Source organism: Taudactylus pleione, unplaced genomic scaffold, assembly GCF_031769625.1.
Source record: "Taudactylus pleione unplaced genomic scaffold, aTauple2 ptg000906l, whole genome shotgun sequence".
Taxonomy (NCBI): Eukaryota; Metazoa; Chordata; class Amphibia; order Anura; family Myobatrachidae; genus Taudactylus; species Taudactylus pleione.
This window is the reverse complement of record NW_028285307.1, coordinates 2,089,135-2,109,991: the sequence shown is the minus strand read 5'-3', so window position 1 is coordinate 2,109,991 and position 20,857 is coordinate 2,089,135. Positions and strand designations below refer to the sequence as shown.

Genomic DNA, 20,857 nt, shown 5'->3' with positions numbered 1-20,857 from the left:
TCTAATAAATAGCGGACATGACGTATGGTGCGAGCGGCCAGGGGGCGTTTTTATCAAATAAACGAGCGTATGTTTTGCTCGCTCGTTCAGACTTAGAGGTGTGAACAGACTGCAATGTGCGAACGGATCATTTGAATAGCCACCCCTTGTTTTTGAACGAATGACCGCAAATAGCGAACGGCTCTGAATGAGGGCCTAGGTGAATAAGAGCGAAGGGCCTGATTCAGTGATGTGTGCGCTAACGCAGTCGTGACTGTATCTGTATACAGATCTGCCACTGTGCGTATTAAGAAGCACCATTGGATGCATATCAGTCGCACCATAGGTGCAGAATCCCCGTCTGAACATTGTCGCCAAACTCAGTGCAACTGCGCCAAAAGATGCACTCGCTGATGGCGACACGCCCGTGTCTTGCTAGCCACAGACACACCCACTTGTTACCACCCAGACGCACCCACTGAAACTGCCTCTTCCTGCGGCTCCCGACGGTAATCATCGAGATGCAGGCACAGTGCAACTCAGACGCAAGTGCAGACTGAAAACATCGTCCGCAAGCGCATGGCATTGAAACGGCGTGAACCTCTGAATCAGGCCCTAAAGGTGTGAGACTTGATTCTCGTTAATGTCTGTGTGGTCAGAATGCCGTTGATTTGGTTGGAACGCCTGCAGTCACCAACGTTACCAATTTTCTCTCCCACCCCATAGCAGTACATATGAAAATGAGCGGTCGGTGGCAACTATAATTCTCTGGGATGTGTGTAGCCAAACATGGTAGTGGTACATCGTGGAGAAACACTCCCTAAAAGTAATGAACAAAACCACAAAGGTGTGAGTCCTGCAGTCTCCCCCTGCACCTGAGTTTGTGCCTGATTACGGTGAGGGGAATCGGGAAGATTGGGCGCACCAATTGCAATGCAGAAACAGCGTGTGTATGTGATCCCAAATTAGGCGCATCCCCCCTTTATCCTGAATTCCAGGAAATTCGATGTACCCCCGAGATGTGCTTCAATGTCAAAATAGCTGCATTTATGCAAATACAGTATATTTTGTGGCGACTTGTAAGTGACCCTTTATGCCTGACGACAGGGTGACGAGGAGAGGGATCTGTCCAGTTTGGAGCGGGAAGTAAATGGCCTCACCGGACGTCTGATCATAAATGAGACAAAGAGGACAGACGCGGGGCGCTATGAGTGTACCGTGGATAACAGAATCCCTCCCCCCATCAAAGCTGATGCCCGTTTGATTGTGCGTTGTAAGTGAAAAAACACCATTTCTAGCGCTATAATATACTGTATATTCCCTTATTACCTTGTCCCGTATCTGTTGAGTTATGATAATACATACTGCTGGTTATAATTAATGTAATAATATCACTAGAAAGTCTTTAAAGATTGGTCACACCAACGCCAGTATTCAGTGCGGTGCAGAAAGATCATTATATGTTACATTCAAGTCTTGTACAGAGAAGGCTGCCTGCCATAGAATATAAACTAGAAGAAGGAAGAAGGTCATGGGACATGTACTAAATATGGTGGTTGGAAAGTACCCGGGGTCCTGTCAGGAGAACGTAACGCCTCCTACAATATGGCATGGCCATGCACACTCAGAACCCCAAACGTGGCCTAGTACTGGGGCCCAGCCGATCTCTTGGTGGCTTTGGCTGGAGTTGTAGTATGAGGAACATCACTGCTAATACCAGTAGCTATGGGGATGGGGTTTCTTGTAGTGAGTTTTGAGGCATCTTATGTGCACCTGGTACGCTCCCGTTGGACTACAATACCCAATCCTGCATGTCCACTAAGCCTGATTATAATGACACTCATTCAGTGTCTTTATATTTACCCCTGGTGTCAGCACACCAAGCACCAGCCGTTGACATGGAGGGGAAGCAAGTGGCAGCTCCTTGCCTTTGAACTTGCATAATAGGGGTAAAATGGCAAATGGATCCTTCAATGAAATTGCGATGGCCTCAGCCCCTCCCTAGTTCTGTAGCCAAGGAGCAGTATTAGACTTACCATTAGCAGAACATGAGGGACCCGTTTGGGGATTGCACAGGAGATCAGCAGAACTCCTCAAAATCAGTGACCACATTGAAGCAAGCTGAGAGCAGAGACACAGAAGGGAACTGACAGAATCTACGAAAAATGGATCAGAATTTGGGATGTGTGTGAGAAATGGGCAGATCTACATTGTTGCATTCCATGTCCTTGCAGTTAAGCCAGAAATACAGAAAGGGGTGCACCTGAGTAAGGTAGCTGTACCTGGCGATGGGAAAAGCTCAACCGGTCTTGTCTGTAAAGCAGAGGGAATCCCAAGCGTGGCCTTCAGCTGGGCAAAGAACGGCGTGACGATGGATTTCAAGAACCCCAGGTAACTAATTTTTCCATTGTGATGTTCATATAGGAACCTCCTAGATCACCTCCTGCCACCACTTGCCTACTAATTCCTTATCTCCATTCATGGGCGCTCTCAGGTACTCTGTGCAGACCTTTCATGAGTTATGGATTCACACCAGCACATTAGTCATCGCGAATGTGAGCGCAGTGCACGATTATGCCATCTTCACCTGCACAGCCACCAATGCTCTTGGGTTGGACAGCTTCTCCATCCATCTGGTCAGCACAAGTAAGACTTCATCACTCTACTAGTCATCGATATACCTATAACCTTCCAATATGGCAGACAAGGATAGAAATAGCAAACTCACTGCCAAGAAGTTTATGAATGGCCAGAAAATATTGTTAATTTTATATTAGTTTAATTGTCTTTTTTTTTGTTACCGTGCTTAAATAAATGTAGGTAATATGGCATGGTTTACTTACATATTATTATATTAAAGTAAAACTTATTTTCCTTCCCCTGTGGTGCTCAAGGTCGCCCTGATCCTCCATCCAATCTGAAAGTCCTCAGCTTCACACATAATTCGGTGACCCTGGGATGGAGCGTGGGGTTCGATGGGGGACTGGAGCAGAAGTTTCGTGTCAGGTTAGTGGCCTCTCCTAGGTTTGTCCATGAATAGATTTCCCGTAATCTTTGTGTTTTTACTGAGCAACTTAATTGTTTAAAAATGTTTATTAATCTCAGCTGTCGGATCAAATTGAAGTAATAGAAGTAATAGAATAGGTAATTTGGCTTTGCAGACCATTTCTGATTCATCATATAACAGGGACATATGTATATATATATACATATATATATATATATATAAATTATAATTAATATTTAATTAACATATATCAATAATATATTATTTTGGCTCAACTATTTTCTAAAAAAAGAAAGAAACAGCTTTATAGCAACTGTGTCTGTGCATTCAATTTTAATTTACTGCAATATCCTAATTCTCTTGTCCTTTGGTGCCATCTTGTGGTGAAGTAATAATACTGCACTGTTTTTTTGTAGGTACCGGTGGAGTGATTCTGAGAGCTTCATGTACGTCGATGTCTTCCCACCACAGTCCACTGTGTTCACGATCACTGGGCTGAAGGGCAGTACGGCCTATAACTTCTCGGTGAACGCCATCAACATGCTGGGAGACAGCAACTATGCAGATGGAGGGGCTGTGATCACTGTCATCACACAAGGTTACCTGAATGTACTGTATTTGTCTGTTTATTCCACCTGTTAAGCGAGAGCCACCACGGTGATCTATAAATCGGTCATGGTTATGCCAAAAGTACCATAGCGAGAACGGAACTGTTTTTGGTGCTCCTGCTGGCATACACTGAAGCAGCCAGTAAAGCAGTAGCAGACAAAGCATCACTACTTCCCAAACTCTTTTTCGTCTTCACTACTGAGTCAGCAGGGGTGGCAGCAGTGGTGATGCCCAGTGAGAGATGGACCTTTGGCTTGGGACCGGTGGCTTTGTGTGCCAGGTCTTCTTTATAAGTCCTATGCATGTTTAGTCCATTGCTACTGTACAAAAAGAGATTTTATTGAAACATGTTTACCCTTAGGAAGTGCTGGCAGATGTGGGTAGGGGGTAAGGCGTGGTCACTGTATGAGCCCCATTTCTCCTCATTTTCATTTTTGGGAAATGTTGTTCCAGGGGACACCCACGTGGACATTCCAAAACCCGGAGAGCCAACTGCTGCTGTTCCAAAACCAGGTGAGATGCGGAGGGAAGATGTAACAAATCAAGTGACCAGTGGGGGGTCAGTGACTAAGTTTAAGGTAGGGATGGAAATCGGAGGCCCACCATCAAATGATGGCTGGGCATCCGCCATTGAAACTTTCGATGTGTTGGTAACTAACCATCGCATCAAAAGAATTCTATGGAAAAAAAACATTGATATGATTAGCGCATGCGCAGTAGAACTCCACGACCGTTCCTGATGTTAATAAGCAGCTGAATTCAGGTGTATATTAACATCGGATGGCCATCGCTTCCACACCCTTCGACTGCAGCTACCATAGGAAAGCCGCCATCAAATGGTGGAAACACTGTCATTGAAAGGAAAACATTGATGGTTGTGAAACATCAGGAAGCAGATGTCCATCTCTAGTTCAAGGTCATTAGTAGAGATGAACCGAATTTAGGGGCTTTCAGTTGAACTGAGGGCCTGATTCAGACCCGGTCGCAAGAGCTGAGCGCTTGCAACCGGGTCGATGTTTGCCCACTGGGCATGCGCACGTCGGAGCTGGCTCCATCGTGCACATACGCGAGACCCAGCTAGCGACGGGTGCTCCGTCGCTCCGGGTCTCGCACCAAAGGGGGCGAGCTGTGGATTGTGATTGACAGCTCGCCCCGTTTGGTAGGCAGGCAGGGGGGGTGGCTGGCCAAACGGAGGCGTTCCCAAAGGAAGGCCTGCCATTTGGAGGCGGCCCCACTGACATCACCAGTGATGTCAGTGGGAGAGATTCCGGCTCTATTAGAGCCAGAAGCTCTCTGGGGCTTGCGGCCACGAGACCCTACCACAAGGGTCTCGTCGCAAGCTCGATGGTCGCGATGGTCTTGACCATCGTGACCATCAACCTGGCTGCTTGCAATAGCTGTGGGTGGTCACCCACAGCTATGCGAGCGGCCAGGAGGCCGAACAAAAAAAAAAAAAAAACGCCCTGATTCAGAGCGAGCGCTCGTTCAGAGTGTCCGTCTCTGAATCAGGCCCTGAGCCCGAGTTGGGAATCACTTTGGGGTACCAATTTGAACCGAGTCCTGGTTCGGATTTTCCCATGGTTCAGGTTATGGATTGCATGTAAACAGATCAAAATTATTTTAGCGGTTTTATTTATTTATTAAAAATACAGATCCAAAACCAAAAACAAAATAATTGTGTCGGCACACGTCTCTATGTATTTGGTGCAAATACATCTCTCTGATGTATTTGCACCATGAATGTTCTAAGGACAAGATCCAGTTGCCCTAATGGACATATGGAGCTAAGATTAGGGGGTGTATTTACTAACGTGCGGGTTTGTAGAAGTGGAGATGTTGCCCCAGGCTACAGCCGGCTACTGATGATAACAGAAAATCTCTTTGTCTTTTCTCACCCAGACTCCTTGGTGTGGACCCCGTACCTGTACGCTGCAATAGGCGCGGGAGGGGCCTTTGTCCTTATATGTAACGCAGGGCTGGTCTGCTGCCTGGTGAGACGATACAGGATCAGGGCGAAAGGTGTGAATATAAACACTCTGCATCCGTGCAAAGATCCCCATTTATATTCGTGCGCGCATTGCGGATGTACGTGGGGCGCGAATTGCGTACAACTCCGATTCAGCCCCTTATTGTTATTATTAATTGGTTTATATAGAACTACTTGTTGGTGTAGTCGTTATTCTTGAGATTTAAATCTATGTTTATTTCTCCCTCCCCGCAGACGATGCAGTAAAGAAAGACGACAGGTGAGGGCGCTAGCGGCACATTTCTATATGTTTATAATACTCCCTAACATGGATGAAAGAGGGAAAGCATTTCAACCAATCGCATATCTCCTTTGGTCAGTCTAGTGCTGAATTTATAGATGCTGTTATCTGATTGGGTGCTACAACTCACAAACTTAGAGCGTGTTCCCTGCCCAATCTACTGTCCCTGCTGGCCTATTTATCATTTTGTAGCTGTTATTGTTGCCAACCGTCAGTAAAGTAACAAATAGTCAGTAAAAAAAAGTTAAAATTTTTTCTGTTAGTAAGAAAAAAATAAGGATCAGTAAAAGTGTGACCGCCTCCGACGGCTAAACGTCACATAGCGTTCAGCGCAGCAATGAGCCCACTACTTTCAGTCCGCGATCCCCTTCTTGTTAAAGACATACAGTATAATATAAACTGGCCTTGTGAATAGGGGATGCGTCTCTTTATGATATCTGAAGTCCTGAACCTGACTCTCTTGGGAGGTAAAGGGCTTAAGATCTGTATCGGAACCTTCACCCCTTTCTGCTGGTAAACTTCGCATAGTATCCTGTGATCCCGATGGATAGTTTTAGACCTAAATGGTCTCAAATCGTAATGTGTATGGCCACAAAGTCACCACTGATCCAGAACAACATTTATTGGAGTCCGTCCGATGTCGATCAGGACTGACAGAAAATGAGTAGAGAGAATGACGGTGATAGAGTTATGGGTGCTATCATTGTCCGACTGTGCCACATACGATGTAACCGAAGTGGTGAACTAAATTAGATATAGACCCGGCTTCCTGACTTCATTTGGCCTCTGTGAAACGCTTCTGCCCGGTGCCTTCCTCAGGCCGCAGTGATCTGACAGCAGCCAGGTGTATACTTAGTGAAGGTATTTGGGCATCTCCTGTAAGTGAATGCTGCTTAGGTGGTGGCTGCATAAATAATGCACTGACCACAGGAAATGAAGCTGGAAGGTCGTGGGAAGAAGAGCGGCCAAGAGAGCAGAGGTTCAATCTGTCCCCTTTCCCATCTCTGTACATCAGGTGGTACTCTTCTATCCTTATAATGCTACGTTTTAACCCATACAGCACGCCCCACGGTGCCCTCAACGAGTATGGAGATGGAGAACTGATCAACGCACAAGCCAAGAAGACTCTGCTGATAGACAGCGGCTCAGACTTGAGCTCCAGTGTTAACCAGGTGAGAAGGACATGGGGGTAAGAGGAGGCCCTAGTGATGGAGAAGGCCCTCAGGGGTGAAGGAGGCCCTCAGGGGTGTAGGAAGCCCTCAGGGCTGAGAAGTGACTTGGGGATAGACCTCAGTTTGTTCCATATTTTCTGCTTAATTAGGACAGCGCCTCTGAGTCTGGACTATACTACTATCCAACCCGGGATTACCAGCCAACTCTCTCTCCTCAGTATGAGAGTGCCGAGAGGGGGGACTGTGGACTCCAGAGCTGGGCCGGTAAGTGCCAACTCCCACCCATGCAATATATTCCAAAGTATTCCATCCAAGGTGGAACTAGACTCAAATAGATCCTATGTCTATGGAGTAGTCTTTCTGTCACTGGGCAGTAGTCTTGGAGACCATCCACAGGTTCTCTGCTGAAACATTTCCTTGTGGTTCCTTGGATCAGGACCTCAGCTAAGCTTCCTTACTTTGCTCCACTGCTGCCTGCCCTGACCTTAGATCACTGAATGGCTGGATTTGGGAACAATGTGACCACATGCACAGATTTGGTCATTTGCCTTGATTGCTAGAACAGGGCAGTTTGGATCCATATCAATCACATTGTACTTCTGACCATGCTGAAGTCCATTCTGCTTCTCAGTTGGCCAGTGACTGCCCGGGCCAGTTTATGGGGGGTCCTTGGCCTACCCATTTTTCTACCCTGACAATCAACATCTGATCTAGGTTATATTGTCTTCTGTCTGTAGACATTCAAAGTGCCAGAGACAATAATTATTTTTCTGGAGCTTTGAAAGTCATTACCTCTCTTCAGTCTTATCGTCAGTCTATAGAGACCCAATAAATCCATGTATACTGTAATAAAGTTGTTGCGATGTTACAGTAGAGTTACAGAATATCACAATTAAAGACCGACCCGCTGTCCCCTCATTCTCATGAACGATGTAAGATATAAATGAGGTAACCTGAACACTGTTTGAAGAGTAAACACCACTTTTACAAATGAGCTTTAGCGCATCCAACCAATCACAGTTCTCGTAATCCCACTGGTTATGTCTTCCTTACAGAGGGCGGATACGAAGATTGGTACGGCGTTTCCGATGCCCATGAATATGAGGAAGTCCAAGGAGGTTACCCGCCATTCTCCAGAACAAAATGGCCTCACGGCATCATGGTGAGTCACATGATTTCAACATTCAGGAAAATCAATGCTTTTATGTAGTCATGGTGCCCAATCATAGCTCCTCCCTCTTTGTCTCCGCAGGACGGAGAGAGAGGGGACCGTCCATGGGAGAGGTTCCAGGAGCCAGACAGGGTATACGATGAACCAGAACCGTTATCTGCAGCCTATGAAGTGCCATATGGGGGACAGGGACACTTAGTGTGAGCTGGGGATACTGCCCCCTGACTCCTAAATCCACTCCCTGGTTCTCAGATCCCTTACTATAGCTGCCATTTATAAAACAAAGATGGGGAACCCCTCCACAATGACATGAATTGCCCTAAACTTGGCACTAGTACTTTTTGCTTAAAAACTCCCTTAAGTCTAAGTAATAGGTTGGATATGTAGTATTACAAATGAAATTGTAGTATCTTACGTTTTTGTAACAACAGCTCAGTATACACAGGAAATCATTGAATAAGTTGCTCACTGAATGCTGCCATATCTCCATAAGAGTCACATATCCCAAGTAACTTACTGTACTTACAACAAGTAGTTGGCAGAAATATACGATAAAGAAGACTTTATATTTACTGCTAACATTTTCCATCTTATGTTTTTGCTAAAAGAACATTGGCACAAAATATTTGCTATAATAAAATTGTCTATAGTGTCAGTACATACAGGCACGCCGACAGCTGTACTGCGTCCCTCCAGCAAGCCCGGGCCTGCAGTACCCCCCCCCTCCTCTCGGCGCCACTGAGTACACATCATGGCAGCCAACCAGCTGAGATTGTGGGATTCATGTTGACGGTTTTATATTACCCACTGGTTTATAAAGGTGATTGCACCTAACATAATCTGGATATTTAGGGGCCTAGTCATCATCGAGGGCCGGATAATTAAGTATTCAACTCGCCATGGGGGATAATTAACAATTCAGCATTGCTCCGGTGCAAGGAAAGCTGCTCTGAAAAGCAGCTATCCTCGCGATTAGTAACACTGCTACTTACCACCCCCATTGCCAACTTCTTCACATGTCTGATCGGAGGGTCACAGCTCGGATCGCTCTTTGCTCCGAGAACCGGTGTCATCTGAAGATGGCGTTTGTTCTTGCGAGCAAACTCCCAATACTTAATATTTACTGAATATTATGCGGCCCAATCAGACCCCTGATAATGAATGGCCCGTTACATAAACTATGCAGAAACTAGCATTTGTATGGGCCATTTAAGTGATGATGAATAGGCCCCTATCTCCAATCGCAAATCAGTTGTATGGATAAGCAGTTTGGTATGTTACCTGGGTATGTACTTGCACTGTCCTTTTGTCTTTTTCTTCCCTCTATTTATATTTCGGCCATTACTTAAAGGTCACCAGCTTTCCCGATTTATCACCCTGACAACTAAATGCTGCTCCCATGGCAAAGAGTTTGCCCATTTTAGTAAATAAAAAAGAGTTCTTAAAATACACGTCACCCGGACAAATACAAGGATAGAGGTCTCTTACATGGATTTGCAGTAATTATATTTTTCTGTTATGACCACTAAACACGTTTGGGACACAATTGTCTAGAATGCCTACAACTTATTTTACAATAAAACCTTAAAAACAAAAACATCATCATTATAATGTTGTCTTCACTTATCTCTTGTGTGGTTAAAATGTAGGAGTTTATGATTAAGTATTGTCTGCAAGTAGTAGAAAGATGTGTGTGTGCTGTTTATCCATAGTGGATTGCTATGATATACATAATATAGCATTATACAGGAAAGACAAATGCCTGTTCTGCAATCATCATAGTGGCCACTAGATGGCAGCCTTGTCATAGGAAAAATACATATTCCACATTATACATTGTTATTAAAGTTGATTTCACTTCCTTTAATTATTTTTTAATACAGATCTGAGAAAAAAAAATGACTTTATTTTTTTTTTTTTTCAATTCTTTATAAACAGCTTATTTGTGTTAATTTAGCATAAACCAAATATTCCAAACAGGAGATAATCCTATTACATTCATAGTGACATGATGATAAATTAAAAAAACATTGCTACAATAAATAAAACTTGCAAATAAAATGTGTTCAGTTTAAATAGTATTTTAAATAATTATAAAAATAGGATTTTTCCAATTACCTCGCTGACAACACAGTGCAGTCAATACATGCAAATTCCATGTTAACCAATCAGATTCTGGTATTAACTTCCTAGTAAAAACTTTAAAATAAAAGTAAGATCATCTGATTGGTTCCGATGGCTTACAGAATATATGTCTGCATTTAGCACATTACATAAAACTGGTTGGAATGTTTCATCTTTGGTTCAGGCTTTTCGTCCACATTTTACAATTCTACATTACAACAGCTACAGATGTCCCTTTTCATATTACACTTAGGTTGGTCAGTGTGCCTGGGGACACCTCTGTGGCACAGGAACGCTACTATAAGAAATTATTTAGAGAAACAGATTTTTTCCTCTTCAATCCAAAACTGTCCATCTATTAAAGGCTCATAATGAATCCTTAGTAATATAAAGTACAGTAGATATTAGAAGAATAGTCTGCAGGCATCTACAGGGTTAATAAAGTAATAATCTGTGTATATTAACACTGCAACAGGGAAATGAAAAAGATCTAATAATCAGTAGATGTAGGAGTTAACATTATTTTACTTGCACCCCTGGGAATATCCCAAATTAATACATGTCAGTATGCGACAATAGTTGATACAAGGCAATATAAATGTGTACAAAGTTCACACATCCTTTGTTCAAACTACACACATCCCTATTCTCTCAGTTTCTGTAGCTTAATTCTACAATAAATAACATTTTGATGCAAAAAATTGTGGACATTCAGTGATAGTTGCACTACTCCAATTCTCCTCTAGGTGGAGCTGTGGACTGAGAGCACAGTAATAACGTAGAGATCCCCTCTAACCGGAGTGTCAGTGTAATATCAGGATCTCATTAGAGTATATGGACGTCTTAATCAGGGGTGTATCAATAAGGGGTGCAGTGAACACAGACCCCAGAGTCAAGGTGGACCCACACTGCACACCCTTCACCCCAGAACAAAGACCCAGATCGGGCAGCGACCGGTAACATTTCCTATTGATGTCTTCGATGATATGGCTATATTCCTGAATAATCTTCGGCACATGCGCAGGAGACGGTAGTGACTCAATGCTATCGTTTGCAAATCCGCCGGCATCTAGCGTAAAGCTGTAGGAACCAATCAGCAATTAGCTTTATTTGTCTACTGCAAGTTAGACAATGAAAACGAAATGTTCTGATTGGTTGTCAGCCTTTTATTGCAGATTTTCTTCTTCCACCAGAGTTAATAACTCTCTACGGGTATCTATGTGCTAATCCTGGGAGAGTGATAAAGTACCAACCAATCAACTCCTGTCAGTTTACTGGCTGTGGACCGTATTCAATTAGTTTCGCACCCGCGATACTTTTTCGCATGCCGGACTTTTCGCCGACATCGCATATTTTACCTGCGGAAACTTATCGAGAATGTAAGCTGGCCAAACAGGCGAAAAGTACTATCAGAATTGGGGAGAACAGCCTGATACCCCCTAAAAGATGCACTAACTTTGGGGATCAATGTACGTGCCCCCGATTAGCCCTAATAAAGCTATTTGGGGTACTTAAGGATGTGTCAATATCTTTTAATTAGCGTCTTTGCACAAGTGGTGAAGAATAGCATTAAGCAGTTTTTAATGGTGAAAATAAGTACTCGTGTCATATTTGGGGTACATGAAAATGGGTGCAAGTATGGTTTAAAGTGGATAAAGTAAAGTTTCAAACAACTTAAAAAACGCACCTGAAGCAATCACCTGCAATCCAAAAACCACCTCCCCCATATATGCCGACCCCCCACAAGTCTATCTTGCTACTTTTTAAGTTTGTATCCCCACTTAACACTTTTTTGCCCCCATTTTCAAAGTGCTTTTTAGTTTTTTTTGACGCAGTTATCCTTTGGAGGGCTGTCCCAAGGGTGCTGAGTGGTTTCCCCATCTTTGCACCCCAAAATAGCGATTTTGCATTTTTTTTCGACGCCTATTCAGAGGCGAATCTTTTTTGTCTATTGCATTGCGTTTTCGCGTACCCGAAAACTGTTTACCATTGAACACGGAGATAAGTTTCCACCTGGTGAAAAGTTGCAATCGGCGATACTTTTTAGCAGATTCCGACTTTTTGTGGCTAATTGAATACGGACGGGCCTGTTTCAAAAATGACAGTTAGGAGCTGATTGGTTGGTACTTTAACACTCTCTCTCCAAGGCTTAGTGCATATACCCCTAAATCTTCAGCATCCCTCAGGACTGTTGGTCACAGCACTCGTCCCTCTAAGATCGGCAACTCTGATAATAGTGTCAAATAGTGATCTCATTGTGAAAAGGAAGAAAATGAATTGCATGGGGTTACGCTGAACAGCAAATTCCAGTGAAGCTCTTCAAGGACAGTTCTCATCAGACAGACAATCTGACCTATTATTTCAGGTTGCTCTGCTAAGATTTGTATATCGAGCTTGTATCTCGCCAGTCATTGGCTACAAGCAGCCAGTCAGGCACTGTTTGGTCTTCTTACGGTGGCCCAATATGGGCCATAATATATGATTCATTTCACAGAAACGATAAAGATTGGAGCTCGTTCTTTCAAAGCCATCACCAGCCGACAAGAACAGATGGGACAGCAGGCCAAATAATAGTGTGAGAATGACATTGCCCCCCATTCTATGCAGAATGTGTCTGCGCTGGTTATCATTACAATGGTAATGGTACTTAGTGGGATCGTTTGGTGAACCAGAAGCTGTCGCCAGCACATTTCAAGAGTTATATTACCTGGAAAACTTAATAGTATTTTGTAATGCAACATATTTCCATATTACTTCATCTTCAGTGCGTTAAACTATTTAAGGATGCCTAAAATATTGCAAATTAAATACTGAACAGTTTTCGTGGAAGACACATTGACTGGGCTGGAAGTATTCATTTGCATGTTCATAGAACATGAGCGGCTTCCAATTTCCAAGTCATTTCTTAAGCTGCATACACACACAACGATTTTTGAACGATTATCGTTAAACGATATTGTGTGACGATAATCGTTTGAAAAATCGTTCACTTTCTGAGTCAAACAATGAACGATTATCGTTCATGCGCGTTCACGTTTGTAGTTTGTAGTTCAGTAATGGAGCGTACACACGGTCAGATTTGTCAGACTTGTCAGATTTGTCAGATGAACGACTGAACGACTAAACGATTTGAACGATTTGAACGATTTTTGACTGCATTAAAATGAATGGAATCGTCCAAGTCTGACTGCAAACCCATCAGATGTCAGATATCGTTATCTGACAAACGGGAACGCGCATCGTTGATCGTCCATCGTTCAGGCATGTCAGATATGAACGATTTTCCTTCAGATATGAACGACTGAACGATTTTTAAATCGTTATCGTTCATATCTGAAGGAAAAATCTGACCGTGTGTATGCACCATTAGACTTGTCAACTTAACGATTTTCATTAAGGGAATATGCAAAAATCGTTTGTGGTTCATAAAAATCGTTCATTACACTTTAAAAAATCTGACAGATAATCTGACAGAAAATCATTCATAAAAATCGTTCATAAAATCGTTGGTAACAAAATCGTTGTGTGTGTGTGCAGCTTCAGAGCTGCTCTACAAATGCCGTTTAGTGGTGGATTTAATAAGGCAGCCCAAGGATTTCTCTGCCCTAGTGCTTGGAGTCAGTGAGGGTGCAAGATTTAGCATTCTCTGTTGGGAGGAGCTGCGCAGATTGGGGCGGCCCTTTGCTAGGTGGTCAGTAATGGTGCATACACACGGTCAGATTTTTCTTCAGATCTGAACGATAACGATTAAAAAAATCGTTCATATCTGAAGGAAAATCTGACATATCTGTCAGATGAACGATTTGAACGATGCGCGTTCCCGATGGTCAGATAACGATATCTGACATCTGATGTGTTTGCAGTCAGACTTGGACGATTCCATTCATTTTAATGCAGTCAAAAATCGTTCAATAGTTCAAATCGTTCATCTGACAGATCTGACCGTGTGTATGCTCCATAAGCCAGAGATTCACACACAGAACAGCTCTCTGTACTGTTATAAAGAGAAATCCTTCTACACGGGAATCTGTAAACTCAGGACTCACAGTATGAAGGGCGGGATAAGATCAGGACTCTAATCTGGTAACTAAGATATTGTTCTTGCAGATTTCGAAATAATTTCTTGTTCAAGAAACTGGGACAATAATGAGTTAACCCTTCGCCGCTAATATAATTACCAATTTCCTAAAATACTGTGATGATCTACATCCGTGAAACAGTTATTTGCAGATTCGCTGTGGAATATAAATTATGTGGCATCGTCTACACCCCAACCTGGTTACCTATTAGTCTCCAGCTGTGAGGGGGTTAACAGTTTCACAGAAACCAGAACGTATATATAGTGCAGATGGTGACAGTAATAATATTATATCCCCCCTTTATGTAGCTTACTAAAAATCACTTATGAGAGTATTGGGTTAATCTGTGTCACTGGGACAAACTGCTTCGCCTGGAGATACATTGTTCCCCCGTCAGCGGAAGGATCTCGACTCTGGGGCTAAAAAACAAGTCCTGATTTGTGCGATTCCTATAAGGAATGTGCTGATTGGTTGCGGGTCGATGACATCACACGTCTCCTTTTCAGCAACAGCTTAATCTGGGGAGAAAAGCATATGGCAACCGGGAGGTTACTAACAGCAAGGAAATCAGATGGAGTTTGGCGTCTACTTAGTATAGGATACAGACACCCAATATTTTTAAAGGAAATATGGGGCCAAATGTTCATTTATACTCCGCCCTGGTCCATGCAGGACACGCCCACTGTGAGTCAAGTTTTCCGAGTTGTTGAAGTGGGTTTCTATTGGACAAGTGATACATCTGTATTCAGTGCTTGTAGTGGAGAAGAACCAACCAAGAAGTGGTATCAGAGCAATATACTCCCTCTACGTTACACCTACAGTATCTTGGGGTATTGAAAACGAAGCAGCTGATTCAGACCCGCTCGCTAGGATGCGAACGCTCGTAGCTGACCGATAGTTCCGATCTGCACATGCGTATACAACGCAATGCGCGTGCACAAACCACTGCGAAAGATCAGAATGAGTTCGCTCGTTGTGCATAGACAGCCCAGTTGAATGAGTGACAGGAGAAGCCGTTTGTGGGTGGTAACAGGGAGCCTGATTCAGAGCCGGACGCTATTTGCGCTCGCTCGTTCAGAAAAAGGGGCCGGCTATTTAAATTGAGCGCTCGCTCTTTGCGGTCTGTTGACGCCTCTATGTCTGAGCGAGCGAGCGAACGAAACATGCGCTCGCTATTTTGTAAAGACGCCCCCTGGCCGCTCGCATCCTACGTCATCTCCGCTATTTATTTGATTAATCAAGTACATCGAAAGGCGTCTGAACTGCTCGCAGTGCTTGTGGTTGGATTTTCCTACCGCAATCATGCGAACAGTTCAGGCTAAGAAATAACCAAGTGACGTGGTCAATGACGCTGCTGTATTAATTATGCACACCCTTAAAACGCCCGTTTTGACCGTTTGGCACGCCTGCGTTCGGATCACCACTCCCCGTTTTCAAGCACCTTCCCCTGTTACCACCCACAAACGCCTCATTCTGTCACTCAAATTAGCAGCCACTCGCTATTTTGTGAGCACTCGATTTCCGACCGCAATGACTGGTTGGCGCATGCACATTACGACCCATATGCATGTGCAGTTGTGCGAACATCGCTCAGAGCTTACGAGCGGCTCTGAATCAGGCCCAGGGTCAGGATACTAGAAACGGGGAGTGGAGGTGAGAACGCAGGCGTACCTGAGTGTTCCAATGCCGTTTCAGAGGCGTGCATAATTAACAGGCAGCTTCATTGTACACGTCACTTGGTGGGATTTCAATCTGAAGTGATCGCAGTGCTTGCGGCTGGGTATAGTCAACCTGATCGCATCCGATGGTGCCCGATTTACCAATGTTTTCATGTACTTCCAGGAGATGACGTGCGCAAGTGGGCGTCTTATGAATGACTGGTGGGCATCTGCATACACAAAGTGATCGCACGCCAAGACATACTGTAGTGGGAGTGCTAATGCCTTGCTGGGCGTGCGTTGGATTTGCATACGCAGGCTGCGAGTGAACGCATCTAGCGAGCGGGTCTGAATGAGCTACTAAGGACTTAGTAGTCTCATTATAGAACAGGAAATGGAGCTGAATGGTTGGACCATGGCTTCATATTTATGGCAGGTAAGTAGGGCGGGCAAAGAAAATCTACAACTATTAAAGAACTATTCCTATGCCAGGTCAGACATTGCATGGGCCAAGTGCATGCGGGAGACATTTATACAGATAGTCAATGTACATTTTAGACATTTAGGACATTCTCACTCCATCAGTTCTCACTACACATTTTTTATAAATGCCCCCAAATGTTTGTTATATATAGGAATAGATGATACACTCTGTGTAGGAGACAATACATGGGTTGTCAGAACATTACCTGCTCGGAGATCTCCCCAGGAGGAACCAAATGGGCCGGCTGTTCATTCTCTAGATTGCGGGTGCTTGGATCCCCCCCATAGAATAGAAGGAGCTTGATCAGATACTCTGTAGAGTGATTAGGAGGTAGAGCTGCCGCCATGTGCAAAGCCGTGTTACCATGAGCCTGCCATAGAGAGAGGAGGACATTACCGTCAGCTGGGCAAGAGACCATGAGGATACCACCAGGTGACAGACCATGAGGATACCACCAGGTGACAGACCATGAGGATACCACCAGGTGACAGACAATGAGGATACCACCAGGTGGGATGAAGACAATGAGAATACCACCAGGTGTGACCGAGAAAATGAGGATACCACCAGGTGGGACAGAGACAATGAGGATACCGGCAGGTGGGACAGAGTCAATGAGGATACCACCAGGTGGTACAGAGACAATGAAGATACCATCAGGTGGGACAGAGATAATGAGGTTATGATCAGGTGGGAAAGAGACAATGAGGATACCGGCAAAGTGGGACAGAGACAACGAGGATACGATCAGGTGGGAAAGAAATAATGAGGATACCGGCAGGTGGGACAGAGACAATGAGGATACCACCAGGTGGTACAAAGACAATGAGGATACCATCAGGTGGGACAGAGACAATGAGGATACCATCAGTTGGGACAGAGACAATGAGGATACCATCAGGTGGGACATAGACAATGAGAATATCATCAGGTGGGATAGAGACAATGAGGATACTGCCAGGTGGTACAGAGACAATGATACCATCAGGTGGGACAGAGACAATGAGAATATCATCAGGTGGGACAGAGACAATGAGAATATCATCAGGTGGGACAGAGACAATGAGGATACCATCAGGTGGGACATAGACAATGAGGATACCATCAGGTGGGACATAGACAATGAGGATACCATCAGGTGGTACAGAGACAATGAGGATACCATCAGGTGGGGCAGAGGCAATGAGGATACCATCAGGTGGTACAGAGACAATGAGAACATCATCAGGTGGGACAGAGACAATGAGGATACCATCAGGTGGTACAGAGACAATGAGGATACCATCAGGTGGTACAGAGACAATGAGGATACCATCAGGTGGGATGAACACAATGAGGATACCACCAAGTGGGATGGAGACTAGGAGATTACAACGGGTGGGATGGAGACAATGAGAGAATACTGTTAGGTGGGTTGGAGGCAGTGAGGATGGATCACATGGTTGGACAGAGACACTGAGAATATTGTAAGTGGGACAGAGACATGAAGATACATGAGGTATGAATTTATCGGATGGACAGAGACAAGGATGATACAGTGAGATGGGATGGAGACAGGACCTGGGGAGGCAGAGAGAAGTTACCATATGACAATAATTATTACATTGAAAACCAGAAAAGTTTTCAACCTACGGCCCTGAGCAAATAAAATGTTGGCAATGTTCACCTTCATGTTGATGAGTCCAGGATGGTCAGCGTGAGATATTTCTAGGAAATATTTGACTAGAGGGATGTTTCCGGCCTGTACAGCCAGATGGAGGACAGTCTTATTGCTCTTGATGTCCTGTTTGAGAAAATAAAAGAGCTGTTATTAAGTAATTAATCAGTTATGGAAGGCTCAGAAAAGCTCTTTGAAGTATTGTATGATCTGATAGGATTACTGGCAGGAAGTCTGCCATGCATAGGAAAAGATAAACCATCCAAACCAACCAACCAACCAACCAACCAACCAACCAACTAACCAACCAACCAACCAACCATCTCAAAGAGCTTTTATGAATAGTTCATGCTATTTTTACCCACATAATTGTGATTGTTATTAATGCAGATTTTCTATGCATAATGAACAGAACTTCACTGAATCCATGCTCCAAGTTATGACCAAATAGAATATTAATGACATTATCAGGAGCAATCAGCATCTTCCTGAGGGGAGAAGGCTTCACCAGACTAATGGCCCCATATGCCAGGATCGGGGCATCGATTCAACATGTTAGATTTCCCTGATTTTCCGATCCCGACCAAAATATGATCGGGATCAGAAAATCAGATATTTTTAACATGAAGACTTTCCCCAACTGATCGGTAATCATCGATAGCTGCCGATCGGCGTTTCCGACTAGCGGATCGGCGGTTCCGTCTTCCCTCCATTATATGTCAAACATTCACCACCTGTATGTAAAAGTCTCCATACTTTAATCAGTACCGGTGAGTGAGGCATGTGCCGGGAACCCGTGTATCAGTATATATATGGGGGTGTTTGCATCTTGTACCTGACTGACACAGCTGGCCCCCATTTGGAGCAGGAGATGGATACATGACAGGGTCTCGCGGTCCCGTTGCAGGGCGTCTGTGCTGCTCGGACTCGTCTTGTTTTTGTAAGCGCTGTTCTGCGATATGACAGCACAGTGAAGAGGGGACAGACCTGAAGGGCAAGAAGCAAACATTGGGGGCAATGTATCAAACTTAAAGAATGGGGTAGTGATGAAGTTTCCCATAGCAACCAATCAGCTTCTACTATAACTATCATTTTATAGAATGTACTTGATAAATTCTACCTCAAAACTGATTGGTAGCTATGGGCAACTTCTCCACTTGTCCACTTCTCTACTCTTTAGAAGGTTTGATACATTTCACCCATAATTACTCCAGAGGAGTATATTGGTGAAAAGACTTATACTGTAGGTATCTGTGGTAGGCTATTGAAGAAATATTCATATTTACTATTCATTTTTTTCCAGGTTGCTATTTCATATTTATAAGTCTGCAAAATGTAATGTGACTACCATGGCAACCACAGTCACATGGCACATGATGTAGCGAGCAGAGAAGCTTTAGAATCCCAATCTGAGCTCTAACTACTCTGTAACATCCTCCCTCTTCTGTCATCATGTGACATGCTGAGAGCTGTGAGACTGTGTGTGTGTCTGGCAGTCATACTCTTTTTTTTTTTTTTCTTCCAGAGAGGTTTTGAAAGGAGATAATGGATAATAGGAGGCCGGCTCAGAAAATGATGCATGCTACAAAAAATCGACTTCACTTGCTATTTAAAGATAAATTCTTCTATGTGGATTGCTGCTTTCAGTGGCTGTTATAAATACTGTGTGTAAATAACAACGCAAAACCCTGCTAACTGGACATCGGCAAACTATTCTCCCCGTCCCAAGCTCTGTGTGATTCTGCATGGCTGGTTTACTAAGCATCAGGGCCATAAGGGTGGGTGCAGGATCCAGAGGGCAATAGGTACAGTAATCTGTCGCCCATGGGTTACACTAAGCATCAGGGCCATAAGGTTGGGTGCAGGATCCGGAGGGCAATAGGTACAGTAATCTGTCGCCCATGGGTTACACTAAGCATCAGGGCCATAAGGTTGGGTGCAGGATCCAGAGGGCAATAGGTACAGTAATCTGTCGCCCATGGGTTACACTAAGCATCAGGGCCATAAGGTTGGGTGCAGGATCCAGAGGGTAATAGGTACAGTAGTCTGTCGCCCATGGGTTACACTAAGCCCTTTGCTGGAGTACAGGGCAGGGGAACTTCCTCTCACCTTCATAGTTTCTCATCTCCACGTCAATGTTCTTTTGGTGCTGGACAGCTAGGAACACCTGCAATTATATCATGATTAGATGGAGGAGACCGGCACACACACAGGATCTCCTTATAGGGGAGATGTCTCAAGACCCGGAAACAGGTAGAGAGTCAACTTACCCTGAGCACGTCAGACAGTCCGTAGGTCCCAGCGACATGTAGGGCCGTCTGTCCTTTGCAGTCTGAAGCGTTGATATCTGCGCCGAGTGTGATGAGGTCATAGACGATCTCGGGCTGATTGGCTGCTACAGCAACAAGTAGAGGAGACTACGGAGGGGAGAACGATGAAGACATTGCTCATATATGTGCAGGAGAATAAAGTTATATCAGAGTGCTCTGAGCATATTACACTATCACAGATCAGGGTATAGAATCACAGGGCCGGATTCAGCAAGGAACACGCAGGAGAGAACGCACAGGAGAGAACGCAGAGGAGAGAACGCACAGGAGAGAACGCAGAGGAGAGAACACAGAGGAGAGAATGCACAGGAGAGAACGCA

General features: G+C 44.3%; 2 protein-coding genes across 3 annotated transcripts in view; one reads left to right on the top strand and one right to left on the bottom strand.

Annotated features, from left to right (window-relative positions):
• Window positions 1-9,807, top strand: part of NPHS1 (NPHS1 adhesion molecule, nephrin) — a 38,942-nt gene extending 29,135 nt beyond the window's left edge. The window contains exons 18-29 of one of the 2 annotated variants that reach the window (XM_088459376.1): window positions 1,087-1,252; window positions 2,214-2,370; window positions 2,474-2,625; window positions 2,874-2,985; window positions 3,403-3,584; window positions 4,049-4,108; window positions 5,495-5,614; window positions 5,817-5,841; window positions 6,923-7,034; window positions 7,184-7,298; window positions 8,090-8,196; window positions 8,287-9,807. In XM_088459376.1, the coding sequence (XP_088315502.1) occupies window positions 1,087-1,252; window positions 2,214-2,370; window positions 2,474-2,625; window positions 2,874-2,985; window positions 3,403-3,584; window positions 4,049-4,108; window positions 5,495-5,614; window positions 5,817-5,841; window positions 6,923-7,034; window positions 7,184-7,298; window positions 8,090-8,196; window positions 8,287-8,409 (1,431 nt within the window). In that variant the 3' untranslated portion in view covers window positions 8,410-9,807. Of the gene's footprint in view, window positions 1-1,086; window positions 1,253-2,213; window positions 2,371-2,473; window positions 2,626-2,873; window positions 2,986-3,402; window positions 3,585-4,048; window positions 4,109-5,494; window positions 5,615-5,816; window positions 5,842-6,922; window positions 7,035-7,183; window positions 7,299-8,089; window positions 8,201-8,286 lie in introns of both variants that reach the window. The other variant, XM_088459377.1, reaches the window with a different exon arrangement.
• A 5,050-nt stretch (window positions 9,808-14,857) lies between these two features.
• Window positions 14,858-20,857, bottom strand: part of NFKBID (NFKB inhibitor delta) — a 36,943-nt gene continuing 30,943 nt past the window's right edge. Inside the window, exons 7-12 of the mRNA XM_088459364.1 lie at window positions 20,478-20,624; window positions 20,317-20,374; window positions 19,043-19,194; window positions 18,217-18,333; window positions 16,756-16,920; window positions 14,858-14,926 (exon numbers count right to left, since the gene is read on the bottom strand). Coding sequence (XP_088315490.1) covers window positions 14,858-14,926; window positions 16,756-16,920; window positions 18,217-18,333; window positions 19,043-19,194; window positions 20,317-20,374; window positions 20,478-20,624 — 708 coding nt within the window. The remainder of the gene's footprint in view (window positions 14,927-16,755; window positions 16,921-18,216; window positions 18,334-19,042; window positions 19,195-20,316; window positions 20,375-20,477; window positions 20,625-20,857) is intronic.